At 43.1% G+C, this 25,395-nt stretch overlaps 1 protein-coding gene across 2 annotated transcripts in view; it reads left to right on the forward strand.

Moving 5' to 3' along the window:
- Nucleotides 1-25,395, forward strand: part of PTPN1 (protein tyrosine phosphatase non-receptor type 1) — a 1,504,923-nt gene that overhangs the window by 607,413 nt on the left and 872,115 nt on the right. For both annotated transcript variants that reach the window (XM_044089947.1, XM_044089948.1), the window contains exon 3: nucleotides 22,738-22,838. In XM_044089947.1, the coding sequence (XP_043945882.1) occupies nucleotides 22,738-22,838 (101 nt within the window). The remainder of the gene's footprint in view (nucleotides 1-22,737; nucleotides 22,839-25,395) is intronic.

Here is a 25,395-nt window from a genome sequence, read left to right on the forward strand (position 1 = left end):
CTTCTTCCAGTACCATTAATATGTACTACAGCAAGTTTGAAATATTAGGTGGAGGAACTATTTTGCATCAAAAATATATAAAAAAATAAAATAGTTAAGAATAAATAAGTAAGTAAAACAGAACAATTTTACAGAGAGCCCATTCTCTAAGAGCAATAATGCCTGTGGCGTCAGGCCTCATAACACCCCTGAGTGGGCATTAATTACACATTAACAAACCCCGTGGAGGTCATTATTGCTTGCGTATCCTTCAGTTATCTTACACTGTCATATCTTGAAGCTCTAAGAGCACATTCTTATTCAAATCCAGCTCCATCATTTGTTTAAGGAGGATTGAAGAGCTACTTTAACTCACTTCTTACAAATATCTCTTCAGTTGGGAAGGCACAGTGTTGAGTGCACCTATGATAACAGCAGGTGCATCTTCTTGAGCTGCTGCCACTGACAGCATCTTGAGGAGGCACGCTCATCTTCACACTCAGCCCTTAAACTGCTTTGTTCCCTCTTTGACAGAGTATTTGTCTTCAGCTCTCAGACATATGAGGTGTTCAAGAGAAAAGGTGAAAGTAATGTATACAGTATTCCATATAGGTTTCAATCTCCTCGGCCTAAGTATATTAGGAATTATTCTAATAGGTGGAGACCATTTTTGCCAATGATTTATATTTTTTCCTAAAATCTTTGGGTCTATATTAGAAAACCGACTGTTTAGGTGATCGAACACCTAAACATCGATCTTGTAATATCGAATTGCACAATTTTGAACGTCCCTGGGATCGGCCACAACACAAAAAACATTACTTTACATCTAAATTAAGTGGGAGGCTTCACCCCCCCCCCCCAACTAAATATACCAACTCCAAGATCGCTCAACAGTAGGGAAATAGCAAACTCCTGTGAATGGCCAAGGAAAATCTTAACCTGCGTTAATTCAGCCATTCGCCATTTTTTGCTTTCGATATTAGAAGATTGATGTTTAGTTGCTCAATCACCTAAACATTTGGTCTTCTAATATAGACTCCAATCTTCTGTACTCTGTTACCCTTAATACCTGTCTATAGACTAAACAGCTCAAGATCTCCATGTTTTCCAAAATGGTGGAACCCTTGGCCTTAGACTGCCTGTTTGCACCCAAAAAGAAGTTCACAAAACAGAATCTGGTTATTTCTGCTGCCCAATCTGCCTCAAACATACCTGCTGAGATGCAGCAGGAATCTGTGATATGTCAATGCTGTGTGGAGATGCTCACCAACTTGACCCTGCTGGAGGCCGTTCTGACATCCTTGTACATCTGGAGGCTGAATCTGTGACCACTGCAGGAGATAAGGCGGAACCCAGGGTGATTATTGCAGAGGGCATACCTCAGATCCTAGTACAACAAAAACTACCTGACTCCCTTATTGTAGTCTGACAAATTTGGGCACCACTGCTTTGTTAAAGCAGACATCCCGGTAAACAGGAAGCAAAAAAACTAAACACGTGTCTCCTCCGCAGACATATCACGAGAAGGAATGGCTTGATTTTTCTCAAGACTTGTATAAAGCCATTCTTAAATTGAAGCCTCCTTTCTTTCTGTCTTCCCATTCTACAGCCCTGGAACCTTTGAAAATGCAGCATGAATCTTCCTCAGAAGAAGAGGAGGAGGCATCAGATTCATATGAGGTCTCAGTGGCCTATTCCTCCCAAGAACATTATTGGACAACTGGCCTCAGATGATGATGATACATGATCATCAGATTCCCCATTATTCAAAATTTCCTTTGTGAAAACTATTTCCAGAATGATGCAGTATTTTGAGTGGGACACCAAACCGGTATCATTTGTATAGAAAAGGTACTACGTATTATTGGAAGTTGGAGCCCCTAAGCCTTCATTTGTGATCCCTGTCCTTGAAGGCTTTTTGGATGATTTTGCTTACACTTTTTCTAACCCTTTCACAGCCTCCTGCACCTGCAAAATCAGACATGTTAATTCCTGTACAAATATCTGTTAGCAGACCCTGCAGTATACTCTTTGTTTACTGATAAACCCATCAAACTTCTCCCTACATCCATTGTGCTGTCATTTGATAGAGTAGGGCTGTGGACAGGTATGGCAAAAAAGTATGTACCTGTGCCACATGGGTTTTCAGAGTCTTTAAGTACCTAATACAAATAACTGTTTATTATCCATTTTGAGAAAACTTGAATAAGTTTCTGACTGATTTTGAAGTTTCTGAAAATACAATCTCAGGCTGTCTGGGTTTAACAATGCCACTCAGCTGGACATTCCATTAAATGCAGTTATAATGTTGCAGAGGCTTCCTCTAATGCTGTGGCCACATGCTCTGTTGTCTACAGGTTTACTAGTTTCATCTTCAGTCCCTGTCTGAAGATGTCAAGGCCAAGCTTCTAAACTCCCCTCTCTATGGGGATCTCTTCCTATGCCATTTTACTGCTAAACTTTTCAGATCCCTGTAGGAAAAGGAAAGGCCATGCAGGACCTTAAACAGATTTTTCTTACCTCTTTTCCTTGATACCAGAGCATCGTAACCCTCAGCTTGACAGCTTCATCACCCTACAGAACCCCAACCTTATAGCTATTACAGAGTCTTGGCCCAAACCCTGTAATTCCTCCATTCACCACTTCTTCTCAGGGTACAGTGACTATATTGATGATAGACTGGACCTAGACCAGATGGTGAGACTTTACTACTCTTTAAATCAAAAATGTAGGAGTTCCAGCTTTTAGCTCAAGGTAACACCTCAAGCCCTCTTCCTAACTGGCTACTATTCAGCTTTCCCTCCCATAATAACTTCCCTATTTATATTGGTGATGCTTTACTCCACCCACTCTCCTTCCTAGCCAAACTTAAGACTCTCCTCCTTGACACCACCTACTTCATACACAGTATTAAGAACCTCATCCATCTTGAGAACTTAAATCTCAACCATCTTTGTTCAACAGGTCTGCAATTCTTCATTCAACCAACCTTAACCACTGCAGCATTCTCCTCACATAAATTCTTGCTAACCTTCGTATCTCCCTCTTTATAAAATCAAATGCCTTTGTAAACCCCAAACACATACAAACTCAAATCTCTCCTTAGCCTTGGGTGCAAAGTTTGGCATGCATGGAAGAACAGTCCCTCTACCATCTACAGGCAACATTACACCCAGCTCGGGAACCTTACTAAACAAGCAATCAGATAACATAAAATTCATATGAAAATTCATAAAACATTCCTTCTCAACTCCCTAAAAAAGTTCTGGGCTGAAGTTAACCAATTAACAGGCCTTACTAATTCCTTCTACACTCATTCCTCCTCTTCTGATTTCACAGCCAATGATTTCAGTCTCCACTTCAATTCACTTCCTGCCCCTAAGTCCAATATTAGCTCCTCCTCACCTGCTTCCCCCTTATATTACCCCGTTCTGTTTCAGAGTTATCAAAGCTAAAGAAAAAACACCAGTCCTTAATGATCTAAAACATGACCCAGCAGCTGGACCAGATAATCCTTTCCCTTAGTTTCTTTTCCATTGTAAAGAATTCTTCTTCAGGTTTATAACTTCTGCCATGCTCAAAACATCATGCCCAATGTCTGGAAAGTAGCCATGGTTAAATCCCTGTGTAAAATACTAGCCCCTCCCACCCTGCTAACTTTCTGTTTTGGCCACCCCTGGAAAATTTCCTGAAAATTAGTTTATAACCATGTCACAAAATACATTTCCTATCATACCTTTCTATCCTAAAAACAGTGCGGCTTTTGGGCTGGTCAGATCACCTTCACTGCTCTCTCTTCACTTAATTGACATCCTACTTTCTATGGACAAAGGCCTCCTGACTGGTGCCATCTTTATTGATCTAACCAGAGCTTTTTGACCCAATTGACCTTGACACTTTCGTATCAAAACTACTCTTGTCTAGGTTTAACGCACCTTTTTTGCTTCCATACCTTTTCTTAAAGGAGTCTGTCAAGGATCCATTCTTGCTTCACTCCTTTTTTCCATTTTCATTAATAAACCCCCTGCTTGAACTGCCACATCTTACCATCTTACTGCATGCAGATGACATGGTGTTGTTCTGCTCAGACTCAACCCTATCAGGCATACAGCAGCAATTACAAGCTGATTTCCTGTCTCTTATCAATTGGTTTCAAAAAGAATTCTTAACATTGCAATGCTTTTTGGAACCACTCCCAAAGACCTGAACAACTCTCAAACTCTTATTCATGATCTTCACTGGGGTTGTCAAAGTGAAGTCACCTCCTTCAAATTCCTGTGTATTGGCTAGACCCCTCACTAAACTTGCACCTTTATCTAGAGTAGACACAAAGTGATATAAACACCTTCTTATTTTGATCCTATAAAATTCCTCCTTTTCTTTCAAGACCATGTAGCAAAATAATGGGTATAGTTCCCCATACTAAAGGGGTGGCGTAAGCCACAAAACAATGGGCTAGGCTTATAAATGCCCTCGGGCAGATAGCCTAGTATGAACCTATGAACCTATGAACCTATAGGCAAAGGAATACTACTAGCCCAAAAAGTATACAATCTTTCACTTATTGCAGCTGCCTCCAAAAAAAAAAATTCCACCATCCAAACTATAATTCCATTTGCTGTTTTCTCACCGTCTCCCTAGGAATAAGCACAACTGTATTACTCTTGATAAACCCAACTGGCTGCCTGCCCAATGACATGCCACCCTTCTACTTTGCTTCCAACTCTACAAGCTTCTCAAGAAAGACTCCTGCCCTCCCCCTTGCTTCCAACATTTGTGCCAAAGCCTCAATTACAGTCTCTTTCACGCTGATCCATTTCTTCAGTGGTCCAGAACAAGACTTCATTTCTGTGATTATGCCTCCTCCATCCTAGGTCTGTAACTCCAGGAAACTCTCCCTCCTAATTTCAGACCTCTCTTCTTACCTTTCTTTCTGTTCACAGTTTAAAGAATACCTCAAGACCAAGACAGAATGCAAGTGCTTTCTCAGTGGCCACATCAACTAATCCCCCATTCCCTGTTCAGATTCAACTTCCTTTCCCTCCCTCCCTTATATTTTCCACGAGTTTCTTCACTTTTACAGATCAAATTAGTTGAAATAATCTAACTAGTTTTAAATATTGTGCATAATTATAATTTCTGTGCCCTATCCTTTATACCTGCTTTCACTTCATTTACACCTACTAATTGTGTCATCTCTCTTCACTCTACTACTCCTTTCTCATATCTACTCGCATCTTATGTTCTTCATTATTATGTGACCTCTGTTTTTCATTTCTCCGGGCTGAGACTGAGCTAGGGTTGCTGTACTCCATTTATCATATTGAATGAGTGAAGAAATAAAACTCACTGCCTTTGTTTGTAGGGAAGGAAATGCTCCACAAAAGGGAAGACTTTCTAAGAAAGATTTCATGAGAGACTTAAGTTGGATTCCAGGCCAAAAAAAATCCTTTCCAGAAAAAAAAAAACACTTCAGACTGACTATCTTTTGCCTCCTCCCAACCACCTTGATCCAAACATTTCCCTTTCCCTAAGTCTCCATCTTTCCTCCCAAACTGGAAATTCATTATCTCAGAGAAATGATTATTGCCCGTCATACAAAATGTTTGCAAAATGTCTTGGACAGAACTTCCATTCATGAGTGGTATCCCTTCCCTTCCCGCAAGTCTCTCTCACCTCGTTATCCACTTGCTGCAGGAGCTGTTGTCTCTAGGAACTTGTCGAGCCAGTGTCTCCTCAGGCCCAGAGAAGGGGCTTCTTTTCATGACTACTCATGGTCCTCAGGAAAGAGGGAGCATGGAGACTCGTACTAGATTTGTCCTATCTCACCACCTTTTTGAAAATTGTGTCATGCTTTCTTTCTCCAGACTCTACTTTCTGATAAATTTCTCTGGTTTTCCATCTCTTCATCACACTTTCAATTCTTAGCTTTACTTTTTGGCATGTCTACAGCTCCCAGAGTCTTCAAAAGGTGTCTAGCTCCACCTGTAGCCTTTTTGCAGAACCAAGTGGATACAGATTTCCTCCTGCCTGGACAAACATTTGATGCAGGCCTCGTCCAAGGAAACCCTGATAATACATCTCAGATTTACAGTGCCTCTTCTGGAGAGAATCGGATTCACTCTCAACCTAAAGAAGTATTCCCTGACTCCCTCCCTTTACATAGTATTCCTAGGATGCAGACTCAATTCACAATCAATGATAATCTTCCTCTCCCTCCCTTTACATAGGATTCTTAGGATGCAGGCTCAATTCACAGTCAATGGTAATATTTCTCCTTTAGGAGAAAATTCTGCCTCTGTCCACTTACTTCAGGTCTTTGCTACCTCTATCCACCACCTCAGCAAAAGAGATTCTAAGATTTCTATGGTACATGGCAGATGAAATTCCAAAGGTGCCTTTTGCTAGATTTTATATGAGATCAAGGGGTATCCAAAGACCCTTTGGTCTTGACACTGTCGCCCACTGGACTTCCAAATCTCCCTCCTGCCCTTTCTAAAAAAAAGAAGCTTCAGTGATGGATATCTCAGGTGAAAGTCAACACAAGAGTTCTCTTCCTAGCACCTACACACAGACTCTTCCTACCTAGCCTGGGGTGAGTGGACAAGTTAGGCAGCAGTTCTGGGATAGTGGTTTCCCAGAGAACTTAAGGAGCACATCAGTGTGAAGAAAGTGAAATCCCTCATGTAAGTCTTCCAGGTGTGGTGTCAGCTGTGAAGCCTGCCCCCCCCCCAAAAAAAAAATGTTCACAGATAATATCTCAGTCATGTGGAATGTCAACAAGCAAACATGGGGGCATTAAGTTTTATCAGCTCTTCAGGATAGCTGTGAGGGTATGGGACAAAGCCATAGAAAGAAGGCTTTGCCTACAGGCAGTTTGCAAGGATACTATGCTCTGAAGGAATGTAGACAGCCTCAACAGATCCAGAGAAGTCCCCTACAAATGGTTGTTACACTGAGATGTCTTTCTGGACATAGTCCATAAATAAAGTACACCTTAGGTAAGTCTTTTTGCCTCCAACCTGAACTGACCGTTCAGACTGTTCTACCCTAGGACACCTTGTCTCCAGGCCTGGGGGGAATCCTATATGGCCCCCCTCCCCTTGATTCCAAAGGGTCTGTTGAAGATCCAGAGGGACAATCCTGCTAGTGACTCAGTGTTGGCCCAGGAAACATTGGTTTCTCCTTGTACTTCATCTGGTGAGGTGCAATCAATTCAAGTTACTCACGCAAGACAATGGTCGTCTGACTCACCCCAGCATTTAGGCTCTCACCCTGGCTCCCTTTGTGATTCTTAGAGGATGTGCTTCTGGTACTCCAAGAGACAAGTAAAGTACAGTTGTGTACCTACCATAAATGTAGATGTTTGAGTGTATTCACTGTTGCAGTCATTACTCTTGGCTTATCCTGCTGGCAGGCTACCCTCAGTCGGCCAAAATTCCAAAGTCTAGGTCTGGCATCGGTTGCTGTCGCCTCTTCCCTGACGTCAGTGCGCCAGGGGTATAAAAGATGCAGCTGACGCCATTTTCTTCAGTTTTTCTTGCCCCAGATGTCAGGTGCCCCCAAATTGGTAGGCTGAAAAAATATGCCAATAAAAATGTATGCACAAAAATAACATTTCCTTCATCTACAAGCAAGTGCACCACATAGGTTGTATAGGATAGAGAAGTGGAGATAAGTCCCAGCAAAGAAAGGGGGGTGGAGGGTGGGTAACCTGGACTGCAACAGTGAATACACTCGAACATCAACATTTATGGTAAGTACACAACTGTACTATGTTCAGCATGTTTCACTGTTGCAGTCATTACTCTTGGGTTGAATCCCAAAGCTGAGGATGGGTGGCTGGGCTAAATATGATTAGGAGAGCTATGAGGCCCTGCAGAACTGCAGTGGCAAAGCCTGCTCTGGACTTAGAGTAAAGAGGTAAGTGGTAGTGCTTTGTGAAAGTGTGCACTGAGCTCCAAGTTGCAGCCTCTAAGATATCTTTGGTTGGTACTCCTCTGTGGAAGGCTGCTGAAGTGGCTGCTGCTCTGGTGGAATGAGGCCTAATGCCCTTAGGCACTGATTTGCCATGCTGAAAATAGCAGAAACGGATGCAATGGCCTATCCATTTAGAAACAGTCTGTTTTGAGATGGCCTTTCCTTGCGATCCTGCAGCATAAGACACTAAAAGTTGCTCAGTCTTTCTGAAAGCTTTAATTCTGTACAAGTAAAGGCTTAACTGCGTGTGCATGTCCAAAGAGTGCAGTATTTTCTCACCCTTGTTCTGTGGATTTGGATAAAAGGTAGGCAAGTGAATGGTTTGGTTGAGGGCCACACTGGACACCACCTTAGGCATAAATGTAGGGTTTGTCCTCAGAGAAACCCTGTCCGGATGAAAAATGATAAAAGGTTCCATAGCAATGAGTACTTGTAACTCCGAGACTCGTCTTGCCGAGGTTATTTCTAGGAGCAGAGCTGTTTTCCAGGATAAGAGTTTTATATCAGCTGTTGATGCTGGCTCAAAAGGAGGCAGTGTGAGTTTTTCCAAAACATAATTGAGATCCCAGGCTGGAATTGGTGCTCTCCTTGGAGGCCTAATGTTTTTGGCCCCTCTGAGGTACTGCCTTATTAAAGGATGAGAAAAGATAGGTGGTTCCGTATTGTAATGGGCTGAAATGACAGAGGCATGAATCTTAATTGATGAGAAAGAAAGGCCTTTGTTCAGCATCTCAGTTAGGTATTGTAAAATCTGAGGGATATTTGGAACACACGTGTTAATGCGATTTTCCTGGTTCCAAGCACAGCAGCTCTTCCATTTTTCTGCATAAGATTTTCTGGTACTGGGCCTCCTGGCCTCCAAGATAACATCCATAACAGCTTTTGAAAGAGGAGTGTTCTGAATGGCTGTATTATCCGCCATGCTGCCAGACTTAAGGTCCTGAGTTGGCTGTGCAGGATCCGATTGTTTTGTTGGGTCAGCAAGTGAGAAGCTTGAGGCAATATCCATGCTGGACCTTGAGACAAGCTCTTTAGGATTGGGTACCAGTGCTGGCGTGGCCAGTCTGGTGCAATCAGACTCATTTTTGGCTTCTCTTGTCTGACCTTTAGGAGTATCCTGGGAAGGAGAGGCAGTGGAGGAAAGGCATATACTGTTAGATTTTTCCAGCTGAAGGATAGGGCGTCCACTTTCCATTCTTGCTGTGATAAATCCTTGTGCAAACTCTCTGCAATTGGCAGTTGTGAGGGGAGGCAAATAGATCTATGTCTGGGCATCCCCATTTCCTTATCATGCTGAAGACTTGTGGATCCAGTTTCCATTCGTGGGGGATCCATGAGGTTTCTGCTTAGTTCATCTGCCAGAGTATTTGTTTTTCCTGGCAGGAATTGTGCTTGCAGGTGAACTTGAAAAGTCAATGGTGTGTCCCATAAGGTCATTGCTTGTCTGTAGAGGGGGTAGGAATGTGTACCTCACTGCTTGTTTATGTACTACATGACCATAGTATTGCCTGTCTTTATCAGTAGCTGTCCTGGATGAAGCAGGTCCTTGAAAGCTGTCAGGGCATTTTGAACAGCTAGCATCTCTTTTTGATTGATGTGAAGATGCATCTGGTTTGCAGGCCATGTGCCCTGAATACATTTTCCTGCCATATGGGCCCCCCAGGCATAATCTGAAGCATCCGTTGTCAGTGTCTGTCCTGCTGTGGGTAAACTGAATGGCAGACCCTTGTTGTGGTGACGGGCCTCTGCCCACCATCGAAATTCCTGTTGCAGGCAGGGAATGAGTGAAATTACTCTCTCCAGGCTGTGGCAATGCTGAGTCCAAACACTTTTTAGGTACCATTGTAGTTTCCTCATATGCAGTATGGCATATGGAATTAGTAGAATGCAGGATGCCATGAAACCAAAGGCCTGCAGGATTTTCCGTGCAGATAAGTGGGTTTTTGTTGCCAATTTCTTGAAGTAAGAAGTCAGTTGCTTTTGTGTGTCTGGTGTGAGATGAGACATCTTGGTAGTTGTATTTAAGTTTGCACCCAGGAATATTATCTCTTGAGAGGGCACTAGTTTTGATTTATTTTCGTTTACTGTGTACCCTAGCCAATTAATAATCTTTTTACAAACGCCAGATGCTTTAGAAGAATGTCTTTGTTCTCTGCTTGAATTAGGCAGTCGTCCAAGTAGGGATATATTTGAATTCCTCTTTGTCTGCAAAACGCAATTACTGGTGCCAGGCATTTTGTGAAGACCCTGGGCACAGTAGATAAGCCAAAGGGCAGTGCAGAGAATTGGTAATGCATTGAGCCAGCTATGAATCTGAGGTATTTTCTGCAAGATTGTCTGATTGGGACATGCAGGTATGCCTCTTTTAGGTCCAAAGTTACGAGCCAAGCCTTCTTGCCCAGCATGGGCAGTAGCTGCTGTAGAGTCAACATCTTGAATTTTGGAACTTCCAGAAACGTATTTAGTATAGACAGGTCCAGTATTGGTCTCCAGGTTTTGTCCTTTCTGGGCACTAGGAAAAGTCTGGAGTAAAATCCTTGCCCCTGCTCTTGTTGTGGTACTTGCTGAATGGCCCTCATGTCCATGAGGGCTGTAATTTGTTTTTGTGCCTTTGCCCATTGATTGTGTGGCAGGTCTGGCATACCTTTTGACCTTGGTAGGGTGTGAAAATGGAACCTGTAGCCTTGGGACACTATGTTCAGGACCCATTTGTCTTGGGTAACCATTTGCCAATTTGATGGAAAAAAGTGCTAGTTTTCCCCCTAAGGGGGCTGCCAAAAGAAAAGTGCTTGGATCTGGCAGAGGAAAGTCACTGGGACTGTTTCACGTAAGGTTGTGATTTGTCTTCTCAGCTTTTGGAGGTAGGAGCACCCCATTGTTTAGGCCTGTATGAGCCTTGGGGCTGAGGTCTGCCTTTGGGACGCCTGTATCTGCCTCTTTGTGGTCTGTCTGACACTGGAAAGGACCAATTTTTAGAAGGCCAGTTCCTGCTAAACCTGGGTGGCTGTACTTGTAAGAAATCCTTGACTGTCTGCACGGATTTTGCTTTATCCTCCATTTTTTCAACACCTCTTCTGCTTTAGTACCAAACAAAGTATCATGCTGTAATGGTGCATCTAATAATTTTGCTTTAACATGATCAGGCAGATTCTGTTCCTTTAACCAAGCACGCCTTCTAATAACAGAACCTGTAACAGCGGCCCTGCAAGAGGCCTCCAGTGAATCATAACCACATTGCAAAGTATACTTTCCCACTTGTTCAGCTGCATGCAATAAATCCTGCAATTCCTTGTTGTCTGAACATTCAGTATTTGTCAACAATTTCTATTTAAGCAGTGACATTAAATATTGCTGATATTTAAGCATATGAAACTGACAATTTAAAGCCCTTACAGCCAAGCTAGCAGAAGTGTAAACTTTTTTCCCCCATCTGTCTAGAGCCCTAGAATCCCTATCAGAGGGGACAGGGTTTTTTTCAGTGGAAGCTTTAACCCCTTTGGGACCCTGAGATATAGTTTCTGGGTCAGCAGCGGGGTTTTTATATAGGAATCTATGAGAATCCAGAACCCTGTAGTATCTGTCTGGCTTAGCAGGTGCAGGGGGTAAAGAGTCAGGGGACAGGCCGGACTCTGAAAATATATCATCTACAATGTCTAAAACATGCAGAATAGCAAGGGGTCTGTGCTGAGGAAGTGGCAGAAAGTCTCTGAGCCTTTTCTTAGATTCAGAATAATCTTGGCTGTCCCAGTGGAAATGCTCCCTCATGGTATGCATGGTTTCCCCAAAAGAATAATCCACAGGAGGGGAGGCTGAAGGAATGGATTCCTCAGCATCAGAATCCTCATAGGGAAGCATGGGAATAATCCTGCTCAGAAGAGGAATCAGAGGAAATAGAAACCTGATTAGAAGAATCATACTCTGTCTCTTGCCTAGGCCTCTAATCAGGAGGGGGATGGGAACCCCTGATCAAAGTAATTAGGTCTTCGGCAATTTTGAGCATCTGTTTTTAAGGCATGGAAGTCTGAGTAGGAGAATGCTGTACTTGTTTCTTTGTCTTTAGAGCTGCTTTAGTCTTTGAAGCTGAAGATGGCTTAATATATACTTGTGTAGGTCTGAAGACACCCTCAGAAGCCGATGCCTGCTCAGCGGCTCTGGACCCATCTGAGGGAATGATTTCCGAGTGTCCAATAATTTGAGTATCCAGAGGCCCAGTCGGCTCCATGTGGGAGTCAGAAGTGGCCTGTGGCTCTGAGGTAGCAGGCGACAGGGGCTGTGAAAGCGCCTCACTGAGAACCAGCGAGTGGCCTAGCAGAGGCCTCGTCGTTGGTTTTGGACCTCGGATGCCTATCCTTTTCCTTGTCTTTGCGTTTTTTGTAAACTCTGGTTGTCGGCTGTTCTGACGGCATAATATAATTAAATCTTCGGCCAAAGTAATGAAATGCAAAATCGAACCGACGCTTAATAGTGCGTTGGTTAAATCTAGCACAAAATCGACAGCTAACAACGTTGTGATCAGGGCCTAGGCAAGGAATACAGTAAGAGTGAAAATCCTTATGAGGTATTTGCTTCCCACAAGAAATACAATTGTTAACTTTTTCTGACATTGGTCTGGAGCAAGAAAAAAGTTTCCCCAACGGGGTACTTAGCTTTAATGAAGACTTCGGTTCTGAAATTCAGATTTGAAAATCTCAGGAGTCGGCCGACCGGCACTTGCGAACTGCTTTTGCTTCGGGTACCACGCGGCAAGAAAGACTGAAGAAAATGGAGTCGGCTGCATCTTTTATACCCCTGGTGCACTGACGTCAGGGAAGAGGTGACAGCAACCGACGCCGGACCTAGACTTTGGAATTCTGGTCGACTGAGGGTAGCCTGCCAGCAGTGCCAGCAGGACAACCCAAGAGTAATGACTGCAACAGTGAAACACGATGAACATCCTATGACTAGAAAATCTTGTATATCCAAATGGAAAAGGTTTTTCATACAGTATAACAAAAAGAATGAGAACCCCTTTTTGGTGGTTATACTTACTAGTCTGTCATAAATGTGTGAGCTTTTTAAAAGTGGTGTAGCCTACTGCTCCATAAAAACCCACTTATCTGCTAACTCTGCTTGCCTTCCATTAAATCCAGCAGTGCTCTGTAGAATTTAGGTCATGCAGTTCCTAAAAGGCATCCTTCATTTGAACTCTTCCTGGGAAGGGCCATTCCACCTCCCTGGGATTTAAATTATTTTTTGGAGAAACTTGTCCTGCCACATTTTTAACTGGCAGCTTCAAATTCACTAAAATTTGGTTCCTGGAAAAATAGTTCTACTGGTCACTCTTACCACTGATAGAAGAGTTTTGGAGTTGCAATTCTTATGGTAACACCTTTCCTTGTCTTCCATAAGAATAGGCTCTCCATAAGGGCTAATTATTCCTATTTGCCCAAATTGGCAAGTAGTTGTCTGTGAACCAGTCCATTAATTTACCAGCCTTTTTTCCCTAATCCTCAAAACAGAGATGAGAGATTACGTCATTCTTAGGATGTACATAGGCAGCTAAGGTTTTACATGGAGAAAGCTAAACCAATGACTTTGAGTAACTGTAAAGACAAAAGTAAAGCTACTGAATGAAAAGAAATGTCTGACCAACTCTGTCTCCTCCTAGAGGGTAAATTAGGGAGCCTGGTTCAAACCATCTCCAATTTGATAAGTCAATTTCCTTCTGGTATACGTTTTATGGTAAAAACCTGCCAACCACTTTCAAAGTACATTCCACCAGAAAAGTCTCTTCTTCCAGTGCCTTCATTCTCTTCTTCCGGTGCCTTCTACGAAGCATTACAGAGTAGGTGCTTTTTCCACATCTAGCAGCATCAATAATGCAATAAATGTGAATTTGTAAGAACTTGGAGAAGCAGCTATTGACAGAGGGGCTTGGTGTGCATAGGGTTGAACTCAACTAAACAATGGCAGTAGAAATGAGAGAGGTAAATTGTGTGCCATCAGATTCTAATTTTCTCTGTTGTCACTTTATCTACATTGTAATACTAATTGCCTAGCAGGCTTCACCTGGATTTCACATTCTTAGTTTTAGCGAAGGAATAAGAATCAGCAGTGAAAAGTATACCTCCTAACTTATAGTGGTACCAGCAACTAGACATTAAGACTTCTAAAATGGAGATTCACAAATCAAATTACCAGAACAAATACAAACCAGATGGTCAGAAGTTCATCAAACCATCCTTTTCAATCCTTTTTACGTATAGTTTCCATGAGCATTGACATTAGCAGTAAAAATGTTAGCCATCACATTGCAAAAGAGGATGCTGTGATATAAGACAGCTTTAGCTCATGATGTTTTCTTCTGTTGCACTGTCAATAAAATGTGCCGACAGCAAAATATCTATTCCTGCAGTAAACTACAATGGGTGGATATAACATAAAACTTAAAAAAGCTTTCCTCTATGCATGGTAATAGTTGCTGCTGCTGTTAAAGTAGCCAACTCCAGGTAGTCAGTCCAGGAGTTAGAGTCCACATAGTCAATAGTAGCATATTTAGAAGTGTGTACATTATTCACTTTGCCAAGCTTCAAAAGTTTTCATCATATTCTCCACCAGTCACTTTAGTCAGTGTTTAAAAGTAAAGAACATGATCACTAAACATATCATAATGATCTCCTGGTCTTTTCAATGGATACTACAAGCAACATGAAACATGTGAAATGTGCAAATCTGAGTAGTTTAGTTCCATGAAAAGTTCTGATCGTATAAGCATTACAGTGGATAATGTATAGACAGCCTTCAAACTGGCTACATGTCTGTCAACTCCCACACCGGCCATTGCCCCCCCCCCCCCCAAAAAAAAAAAAAAAAGTACAAGCCACAGATGACCTAGGCTTGTAAGCTGAGATATTCTGGGAAAATAGAATGAACACCCCAAGTGCCTGTGACTGTTGTAATTTCAGGCCTAACTGCAGGCAACAAGAGCACTTGGGAGAGTCGTAGGCTCAAGACTGCAACCTGCTAATGAAGTAGCAGGAAATAGTACTGCAGTTGTAAAACTATGACTGTCCCACGAATGTCAAGATGGCCGGCAACTCATTGCCCCTCTGTTGTGTTGGCTTCATTCTAACTTTGTAAAGAAGCTTGAAAGTCAAACACCTGTATAGTTGAGGACAGGAGCTGTCGGAAGTTAGTTTACAGTACAAAAGGTTGGCTTAGTGCCCAGCTTCATTGCTTGCTGTATTGGAATATGACAGTTCAAAGATTCTTTGTACTCCCCCAGATTAAGAGGATGTCCTTCAAGGATGCATCTGCAGTCATCACATATGGGTTGTCCTGCCTCAGGCAGCCCTTCGGTCGGCCGGATTCCAAAGTCTGGGTCCGGCGTCGGCTGATGACGCCTCCTCCCCGACGTCAGAGCGTCTGGGGTATAAAAGCGTCAGCTGACACCATCTTCCTCAGTCTTTCTTGCCGCGTGGTGCCCGAAGCAGAAGCAGTTCGCAAGTGCCGGTCGGCCAGCTCCTGTAATTCAGCTATCCGAAGACTTCAAAAGCTAAGTACCCCGTTGGGGACTCTTTCTTGCCTCAGCCGATGTCAGATAAAGTTAATAATTGTTTAACTTGTGGGAAACAAATACCTCATAAGGATTTCCACTCTTACTTCCTCCCCTGCTTAGGCCCAGACCACGACGTCTCGGCCTGTTCAGCCTGCGCTTCCTTCAGCCGATGCACTCTTAGACGTCGGTCGGAGTTCGCAGAGGAGTTTTTTGGGGCTAGTTTTTCATATAAAATGCCGTCGGAAACCCCGACTTCTCATTTAACTAAGAAACCGCGAGTGTCTCGGTCTCAGCTGATACCGAGTCCTTGGAACTTCCGAACCCTGAAACAGTACAACCGACAGCCTCGGCCCCGGAGGCTCCTACCGAGTCGGTTACAGAATTGCCTTCAGAAACTGGTGTTTTGGAATCTTCTGACACCATACCTTTAGACAAAGCTACACCAGCACGTGGTACAGCCAGGCCTCCTGCATCCATGTCCATTAAGGCCTTCACCAGGGCCAAAGCTGCTAAACACACTAAAGCCATGCCTCCCAGGGTTATTCCTCAGGGACCCTCTTCTAGTTCACAGATTCTAACCTTAGCAGAGGACCTTATCTCTTTAATCAGGGGCTCTCAGCCCCATCTGGACAGGGGCTCCCAACCTCCTCTAGACAAAAGGCCCAGTGTAGATCCCCTGATCCCCTATCCTCAGAGGAGGCCTCTGATGGCTCGGATCACTCGGACTACCAGGAGGAGGCTTATTCGGCCTACGAGGATTCGGATGTAGAGGAATCTATTCCCTCAGCCTCCCCTCCTGAAGAGCTCTCCTTTGGGGAGACCCTTCACTCTATGAGAGAGCATTTCAAATGGCAGGGCCAGGAATATTCTGATTCCAGGAAAAGACTAAGAACTTGTCTTCATTTACCTCAGCATAGACCTTTGGCTATTCCTCCTGTTTTAAATGTCATTCATGATGTGTATTCTGACTCTAGTATGACCCCTGACACTCTGCCTCCAGCCCATCATGTATTCTGACTCTAGTATGACCCCTGACACTCTGCCTCCGGCCCCTGTTAAGCCCGATAGGTATTACAGGGTCCCGGACACACATAATTTTCTTTACAAGGCCCACTCTGCTGATCCTGAAACTATTTCACAGGGCCCTAAAGGGGTTGCAGCTGTTAATACTAAGAACCCACTCCCCTCTGCAAAGGAGTCCAGGGCATTAGAGAGATGGGGTAAAAAAGTGTATACTTCTGCCACTCTTGCCATGAGGGTATTAAATTGTCAATTTCATATGATACAGTACCAAGAGTATTTGTTAGAAGAAATGCATAAGAAACTGTCTTCTACTGAACCCCTTGACCGCAAATCCCTTCAGGATCTGGTACATAACTCCCAGCAGGTTAGCAACCATTTCTTGCAGTGTGGTTATGATGCATTGGAAGCTTCATGTAGGTCAGCAATGACAGGTGTTGTCATACGTAGGCATGTTTGGCTGAAGGAACAATCTCTGCCAGACCATGTTAAAGCTAAGCTTTTGGATGCTCCACTGGAAAAGCAAAAGTTATTTGGTTCCACTGCTCAAGAAGTCCTAAAGAAATGTGAGGAAAAGGCAAAATCTGTACAAACAGTTAAGGATTTTCTTCAAGTCCAACCGCCAAGATTCAGCAGAAATTGGCCTTCCAAGAATTGGTCCTTTCCGGACACAGAAAGATTTCAAAGGGGCAGGAACAGGCGTGCCAGAGGTAGAGGGCAAGCTAGGGGCTCCTACAGAGGCCGTCAATGGCAACCTCCAATCCAGACAGGCAGTTCAGGACCTGCAACCGCTGCACAAGGACAAACTCAATGACTTTGCTTTGACTCCGCCAACCAGGGCTCAATTAGAAGCACCTTTGGGCGGAAAGCTTTCTTTATTCCCAAAAAATTGGCACAGCATTACAAGAGACAAATGGACACTCCAAATAATAGACAACGGATACAGGTTCCATTTCCACACATTGCCAAAAAGAAAAGGCATGCCAGGTCTGCCACCAAATCAAAGGGCAGAGGCTTTTAAACAAATCTCAAACTTACTACAAATGAAAGCCATAGAAAAAGTTCCTATTTCAGAACAAGGCCAAGGATTTTACTCAAGACTATTCCTTGTTCCAAGAAAAGAGCATCAATGGAGACCAATTCTCGACTTGTCCGCACTGAATACTTATCTCATTGTGCCAAAATTCAAAATGCTGACTCTACAGCAACTCCTTCCCATGCTGGGCAAGGGGTCTTGGCTGGTGACTCTAGACCTCAAGGAGGCATACCTGCATGTCCCTATCAGACAAAGTTGCAGAAGACACCTCAGATTTCTTGCAGGGTCAGAGCATTATCAATTCTCAGCATTGCCCTTTGGCTTATCTACTGCTCCCAGAGTGTTCACGAAATGCCTGGCATCAGTAATAGCACACTGCAGACTTCAGGGGATTCAAATATACCCATATCTGGATGACTGCCTTATACAAGCGGACAGCCAACAAACTTTGATAAAGGACTTAAATTATGCCATCAATCTTCTACAGGCCTTGGGATATACAGTCAACATGCACAAATCAAGACTTGTTCCATCCCAAAGAATAACCTTTCTGGGTGCGGATCTAGATACAACCACCCAAGTGGCTTATCTCACAGAAGAAAAACAAAGACAACTACCGGATTACTTCAAGAATCTGACAAGACAAACTCAGCTGACTGCAAGGAAAATCCTGCAGGCCCTGGGTTACATGGCATCATGTATTCTCTTGATTCCACAAGCAAGGCTACATATGAGAAAGCTACAGTGGTACCTAAGGAGTTTATGGACTCAGCACAGTCACAGTTTGGAAACTTTAATCCCACTCATTCCATGCCTTCAAAAGGAATTTCTGTGGTGGGCTCAGACCAGCCAGTCCAACAGGGGGTTGCCCTTCACAAAGCCAAAAACCTCCCAAACTATTACAACGGACGCTTCAGACCTAGGTTGGGGAGCACACATGGAGGGCAGAGGTATCCAAGGGCAGTGGTCACGAAAGGAGCTACGCATGCACATAAATCAAAAAGAAATGCTAGCAGTGATACATGCAATCGAGGCCTTCAAACTCTTTCTGCATCAAGGCCACCTACTAATAAGGACAGACAACACCACAGTGATGTGGTACATAAACAAGCAAGGGGGTACCCATTCCTACCCTCTTTGCAGACTGGCAATGAATCTATGGGATCTTTCCTTGAAACTCAATATACAGCTACAAGCTCAGTTTGTGCCAGGGAAAGACAATACACTGGCGGACAGCTTAAGCAGAAATATCATGGATGCGCACGAATGGATGCTGCATCCAGACACAATCTTGGGGGAGGCCGGACATAGATCTATTTGCATCTCCCCACAATCATCAACTGAAGAAATTCTGCTCAAGGACATACCACCCACAAGCGTGGAAGGTGGGCTCCCTCTCTTTCAGCTGGAGAAATCTAACAGTGTATGCATTTCCAACTATTCCATTAATGACCAAGGTGTTACTGAAGATCAGGACAGAGCAGCCCAAAGTGATTCTGATAGCCCTGGACTGGCCAAGACAGCACTGGTACCCACTGCTAAGGAGCATGTCACGTACGAAACCATGGCCTCTGCCTCTATGGCCACTTCTACTGACACAGCACAGATACAAAACTCTGCATTCCAACCTACAAACCTTGCAACTAACAGCGTGGAGAATACCTTGACTCCTCCTCAGGATAAGCTATCCCAGAGAGTGAAGGATATTATTATGGAAGCTCGCCGCCCTTCCACAAGAAAGGCATATTCAGCAAAATGGAAAAGATTTCTCATCTGGAACACCACAAAGGGCCTAGATGCGACAGTGATGAACATGGCACATATCCTGGAATATTTGGCAGAAATGTTCCACAATGGTCTGTCTTACTCTTCTATTAAAATCCATGCTTCAGCAATTTCAGCAGAGTACAATACTGATCCACCTGTCTTTTCTCATCCTCTACTAAGACAGTTTCTAAGAGGAATCAAAAACATCAAACCTCCTCGGAAACCACCTCTACCTGCTTGGGACCTTAACTTTGTGTTGGAAAAACTAACACTGCCTCCATTTGAACCAGCAGCATCTGCAGATCTACAGTACCTTTCTTGGAAGACTGCCTTCCTTCTGGCAATAACCTCAGCAAGTAGAGTTTCAGAGTTGCAGGCCTTGATGGCAGTGCAGCCATTCATTATTTTTCATCAGGACAGAGTTTCATTGAGAACTAATCCTACATTTATGCCAAAGGTGGTATCCAGGGTTTCCTTGAATCAAGCTATTCACTTGCCTACCTTCTTCCCAAATCCACAAAACAATGGGGAGAAACTGCTGCACACCCTAGACATTCACAGACAGTTGCGCTACTACTTGGACAGAACTAAAGGTTTCAGAAAAGCTGACCAGCTGTTGGTAGCATATGCTGCTGGTACTCAAGGAAAAGCAATTTCCAAACAGACTATTTCAAAATGGATAGGAAATTGCATTCGCTTTTGTTACTCCTTTCATGGAAAGACTGTACCAGCTAACATTAGACCTCATTCTACGAGAGCCACAGCCACCTCCACAGCCTTCTTAAGAGGGGTGGCTACCAAGGGCATTTTAGAAGCTGCCACATGGAGCTCCGTGCATACATTTGCCAAGCATTACACTTTACCTTTATATTCCAGATCCAGAGCAGGCTTTGCTACGGCTGTCCTGCAGGGTATCTTAGCTACACCATCCTTTTCTTAGTTCCTCCACCCCCAGATTGGCTATGGTATTCTACCCATATGTGATGACTGCAGATTCTTCCTTGAAGGACATAGTACAGTTTTGTACCTACCATAAATGTAGATGTCCGATAGGTATGCATCTGCAGTCAGGTTTACCCTCTCTCCTTCCCCTCTGTGGTATTTCTTGGGTACTTATAGGTTCATAGGTTCATAGGTTCATACTAGGCTATCTGCCCGAGGGCATTTACAAGCCTAGCCCATAGTTTTGTGGCTTACGCCACCCCTTTAGTATGGGGAACTATACCCATTATTTTGCTGTGCCTCTGTTGAGCAGTGACACTGAGGTAATCCCTGGGGTATATCTGCGATCTCCCATCCATTGGTCAAGATTTCTCTTGAACAAGGCCAGCGAGGTGCTCTGCCTCACATATACCGGGATTTTATTCCACAGCATAGGGAGTCTTTGGGTGATGAATCTATCCCTCCAGCGTCCTATTAATAGCCGTGTCGAGGTTTAAGTCTCCGCCCTTGTGGCTCTGATGGATCTAGATTTTTGAGGTGAAGCATATTCATCAACTCTGGGTTTGACATGGCCTTGTATGTTAGGCAAAGGTCACCTCTGAGCAAGCGGTGGCGACTGAATAGAGCTGGAGTTCTTTCAGTCGGGCAGCATAGGACAGATGTTTGAGACCCTTTATCCCTTTGGTGAGGAACTTTGTGGCCTCTCCAGCTGCTGCAAGTGTCGGGTCAGATACATTCCGAATGGGGCATTGTACTCAATCATTGGTCTGATGAGTGATGAGTATAGGGAGATTATGACCTCCCTTGATCTAGATGAGAATCCCTTCATGATAAGGTGGGCAATGTAGAAGGTCTTCCTAACTACTTTAGCTACATGGGTGTCGAATGACAGACTACTATCAACCTGGGTCCCCAGGTCCCTGATAACTTCTTCTATGCTCAGTGGATTGCCACCTATTTGGTAGCTAGGGGTAACCTTGTTTTCCCGAAGGGTATGACTATGCATTTTTGGCATTTAACTTTAGGCCATGGCTCTGGCACCAGTTATCCGTTTCTGTGAGACCCTTCTGAAGGATATCTGTGTCAGATGTGTTTTCTACTATGGCCCAGTTTGCAGTCATCTGCAAACTTTGTCAGCCATAACCCTCCTGTGTTTGCTTGTACTTGGAAAAGTAGATGCCAAACAAGAGTGGGCCCAGGACTGAGCCCTGTGGTACACCACTTGTGACAGGCTTTGAGTCTGACATGGCGCCAGCAACTCTGACCCTGTGGGTTCTGTCACTCAGCCAGTTTGCAACCCATCTTGTGATGTATGGGTTAACATTTAAGCTGATGAGTTTTTCAATGATACCCGAGTGGGGTATTGTATCGAAGGCCTTCGCCAGATCGAGGTAGGCTGTATGGACTGCCTTTCCCTCATCAATGGCTTTGGTGACTGTTTGAAAAAGTCAACCAAGTTTAGAAGGCATGATCTGCCTTTGACAAAGCCAAACTGGGATGGATCCAAAGTCTGCAAATTCCCTATGTCTTTATTTATGAGGTCCATTATGATCCTCTCCATGGCTTTGCAGATAAGGCTTGTCAAGCTAATGGGCCGGTAATTTCCAGGGTCGGTGGAGGCACCGCCTTTGTGAAGTGGGACCACAGTTGCAGTGCGCCACTCCCTGGGTACGTATCCAGAGGTAAGACTATGATTAAACAGCTGTCCTAGCTGTGGGTTTAATTCCTCATTGAGTTCGTGGAGCACACAGCCGGGGACACCATCAGGTCCCATGGATGCTGTGTTTTTTGCTAGCTGGGGGATCTATTATGGTGTATTTGTTTTTTATATACATACATTATTGCAAATATTTGGAATTTTTATTGCATTTCTCCAAATTTAGCCTTCCTAGAGGGCATCTGGGGCAAGAAAAACTGAGGAAGATGGCGTCGGCTGACGCTTTTATACCCCAGACGCTCTGACGTCGGGGAGGAGGCGACATCAGCCGACACCGGACCCAGACTTTGGAATCCGGCCGACCGAAGGGCTGCCTGAGGCAGGACAACCCATATGTGATGACTGCAGATGCATACCTATCGGACATCTACATTTATGGTAGGTACAAAACTGTACTTTACATTACTTGTCACTGAATTGGGTAAAGAAGTGGTTGTCACTGATATGTGAAAAAGGAAGCAGGATCATGGTGCTAGCTGTACAGGTAGCACAGAGAGAGAGAGTGAAAAAGATGCTGTACTAACGGTTTGCTGATGCAGTTTCATTTTGTTTTGCCTGTGTTTGTTGGTGAGGAATTAAAACCAAGGAGCATTATGGTGTGGTACAACAGTGGTAACATTGAGCAGATCTGTTTTAAATGTATCTTGCTAGTTTTACTAAGGAGTTTCTTAGTTTTTTTAAGTTTTCTTTTTAAGCCATATAACATTTTTGCTAACATTTTTCTCTTTCATTCAGTAGTTTTTTCTGTCTTTACAGTTGACCACAGTCGGATTAAGCTGCAGCAAGGTGAGAATGACTACATCAATGCCAGTTTGATTAAAATGGAAGAGGCCCAGAGGAGTTACATCCTTACACAGGTACACATTTAAAATCATAAAAAGAAATTAGTTGCTCATGCATGAATTTTCTCTGTACTCGGAACTGGTGTTTACTGCTTTATTTTGAGAGTAGTTAATTTAGGACAGAAAGGAGAGAAACAAATCACCGTAGAACAGACATGTTTCCGTTGTACAGTTTAACTTTGGTGGTTTGCTAAAAGGTACTTCTATTTTATACTTCTGGTTGCCTGAGCCTTGTATGCTGTGGAACCTCCATTGAACTACACTATTAGTACTTCTGTTCCCACAAAGTCAGTCCAAGCCTGACTTCTTAGGGTTCCCCCAGCTCACCAGGAGGTGTATGTTTAATGAGTCTTGTCCACCCTGATCCTAATTTTGTTAGGCTACATTTGTAGTGTAAAATCTACTCCCTAGTGGCCTAGGCAACCCTCTTATTTTTCCTCGGATTTACTTATTGATGGTTGCAGAATTGCAGTCTCATATGTGGCATTTGTGGTCCTGCCTTTGACATTAAATTTCCTCAGCTGTTCTGGTGAAACCTAATCCCATATCCGGAACTTATGCATACGTCATCACTTCCAGTTCCCCTGTCAAGCAAAAGTAGCAGTATGTCAGACTTTTAATGCTACTAAACCTTCTTATTATCAGTGTTACTTACTGTGCCAAATGGATGATCCTTGTTTTGGGAGATTAACATAAACTTTTTTCAACAGGATGCCAATCAAGTATCATTCCCATTTGCTTTTTGGTTACGGAAATTCTAACATTTATTAACTTACGTGCAGAAGTTGTAAACAAATGTGGAAAAATTGATGCTTTAAAGTTGTCCATGATACAAGTGTGGCCTGTTTAACTATACACTGATAAAGTATATTAAAAATTGGAATGCTGTGGTCAAACATGTTAATACACAGTCTCCTAGTAAATATTTTTTAACCATACCTTTACTGAATTAGCACTTGTGACATAGGCAGTTTTACATTTATACAAAAGTAATCAAACTGTATTAAGAAATTGATATTAATAAACATTATACTTCACATGTATTGCTGTATATCATATAACCTAATCAACATGATATAAATTATTCAAATCCTGTCCCTTTTTTTAAATGAGAAACCTTTTTATTAAACCATCACTAATGACATAAGCTGTCATACATTTTGCAAGCATTTTACATCACAAAGCATACTAACACACTCCCAGTTGCAAACATTATACATTACTTATAGTCTACCCAATCATTTTCAGTCAGACATTACATAGCTTAAGTCCTGCCTTCTTTTAAATCTCATTCCTCCCCTGTGTATATTGTTCCCACAGTTCCCATGTTTTCCTATGTAGTTTGCTCCTACCCTTTTCTAAAGATCTCAATTCCACTTATTTTTTCTGTTACTATATTCACTACTTCTAATATAGCTGGTTTAGATTTTGATTTCCATTTTCTAGTAATTGCTTTTTTGGCAGTCACCGTAATTAGACACAGCAAGGCCTTTCCATGTCCAGGCAGTTCCGATTCTGTATCATAAGTCAGAAAAATCATCTCCCTTGTCACGCCAGTCTGCCCACCCAGCATCTCCGACAGTGCATCCCGCTGGGCAGTGTTGTTTTTAATTACCTTATTTGCTGATTAATTAGAATTAGCTCATTTTTGCTAATTAGATGTCTAACATATTTAATTAGAATTAGCAAGCTATGAAACAAATTAGGCTAATTAGATTTTTAATTAGCAACTTACTGCCAACTGTCTTAACTTGCAGCTTGTCAGTCCAAGTGTTCAACTTGAAAACAATGTGGTCAATATCAGATCATAAAAGTTAAACAGTATCTCTAACTACATGTTTAGCTAAATAGTCAGCTGCACATTAAAACATATTTAAAACCATAAAATAGTAAAATCATCAAATAGTAATGTTCATCAGTTGGTCTCTGTTGCACTTGGCAGTTGCAAGCAACTCCCGTGATGTATCACTAAGTCTACTTCGCCTAGCTGAAGCAGTGTTGCCAGCAGCACTGAAAACCCTTTCAACGTTTGCTGAAGTAACAGGTATACAATGGTGCTTAAGAGGTAACTTGTATAAGGTTGGAAATGATTCTTGGCACTCAGTGTTACTCCAGTAGACTAGTGGCTCCAAGCTGCTGCACGGTGATGAGAAATACAATCCCAATTCTGATTCAGTGCTGTTTGTTGGTGTGCTGTTTTCCATTGTGTACGAAAACAGAATGCTCGGCTGTGAAGCTGATGGTTATTGCTGTGGTACTGGTGCATGGGTGACTACTTCTGCTGATAGTCTGTGTTTATATGATTGACTTAGTACTTGCATCTCAGTCAGTAATGCCTGTTGGTACTGCATTGCTGTCACCTGCATCTGTTGTCCACTACAGTTTGAATCATGGATCCACAGCTGTGGTTATCTGTTTCTCCAGGCACATTGCCTGATCATCACATCTGCTGCTCAACGATGCCAAGAGACCAGACTTGACAATGCTGTAGTTCAATCTTCTCGATGTGTTTCTTCAAGCCAACTGTTGTCGGTAGAATCTGACTACTAGTCACAACTTCAGATTGCAGGTA

This window comes from Protopterus annectens, chromosome 12.part0, assembly GCF_019279795.1.
Source record: "Protopterus annectens isolate FY-2018-M chromosome 12.part0, PAN1.0, whole genome shotgun sequence".
Taxonomy (NCBI): Eukaryota; Metazoa; Chordata; order Ceratodontiformes; family Protopteridae; genus Protopterus; species Protopterus annectens.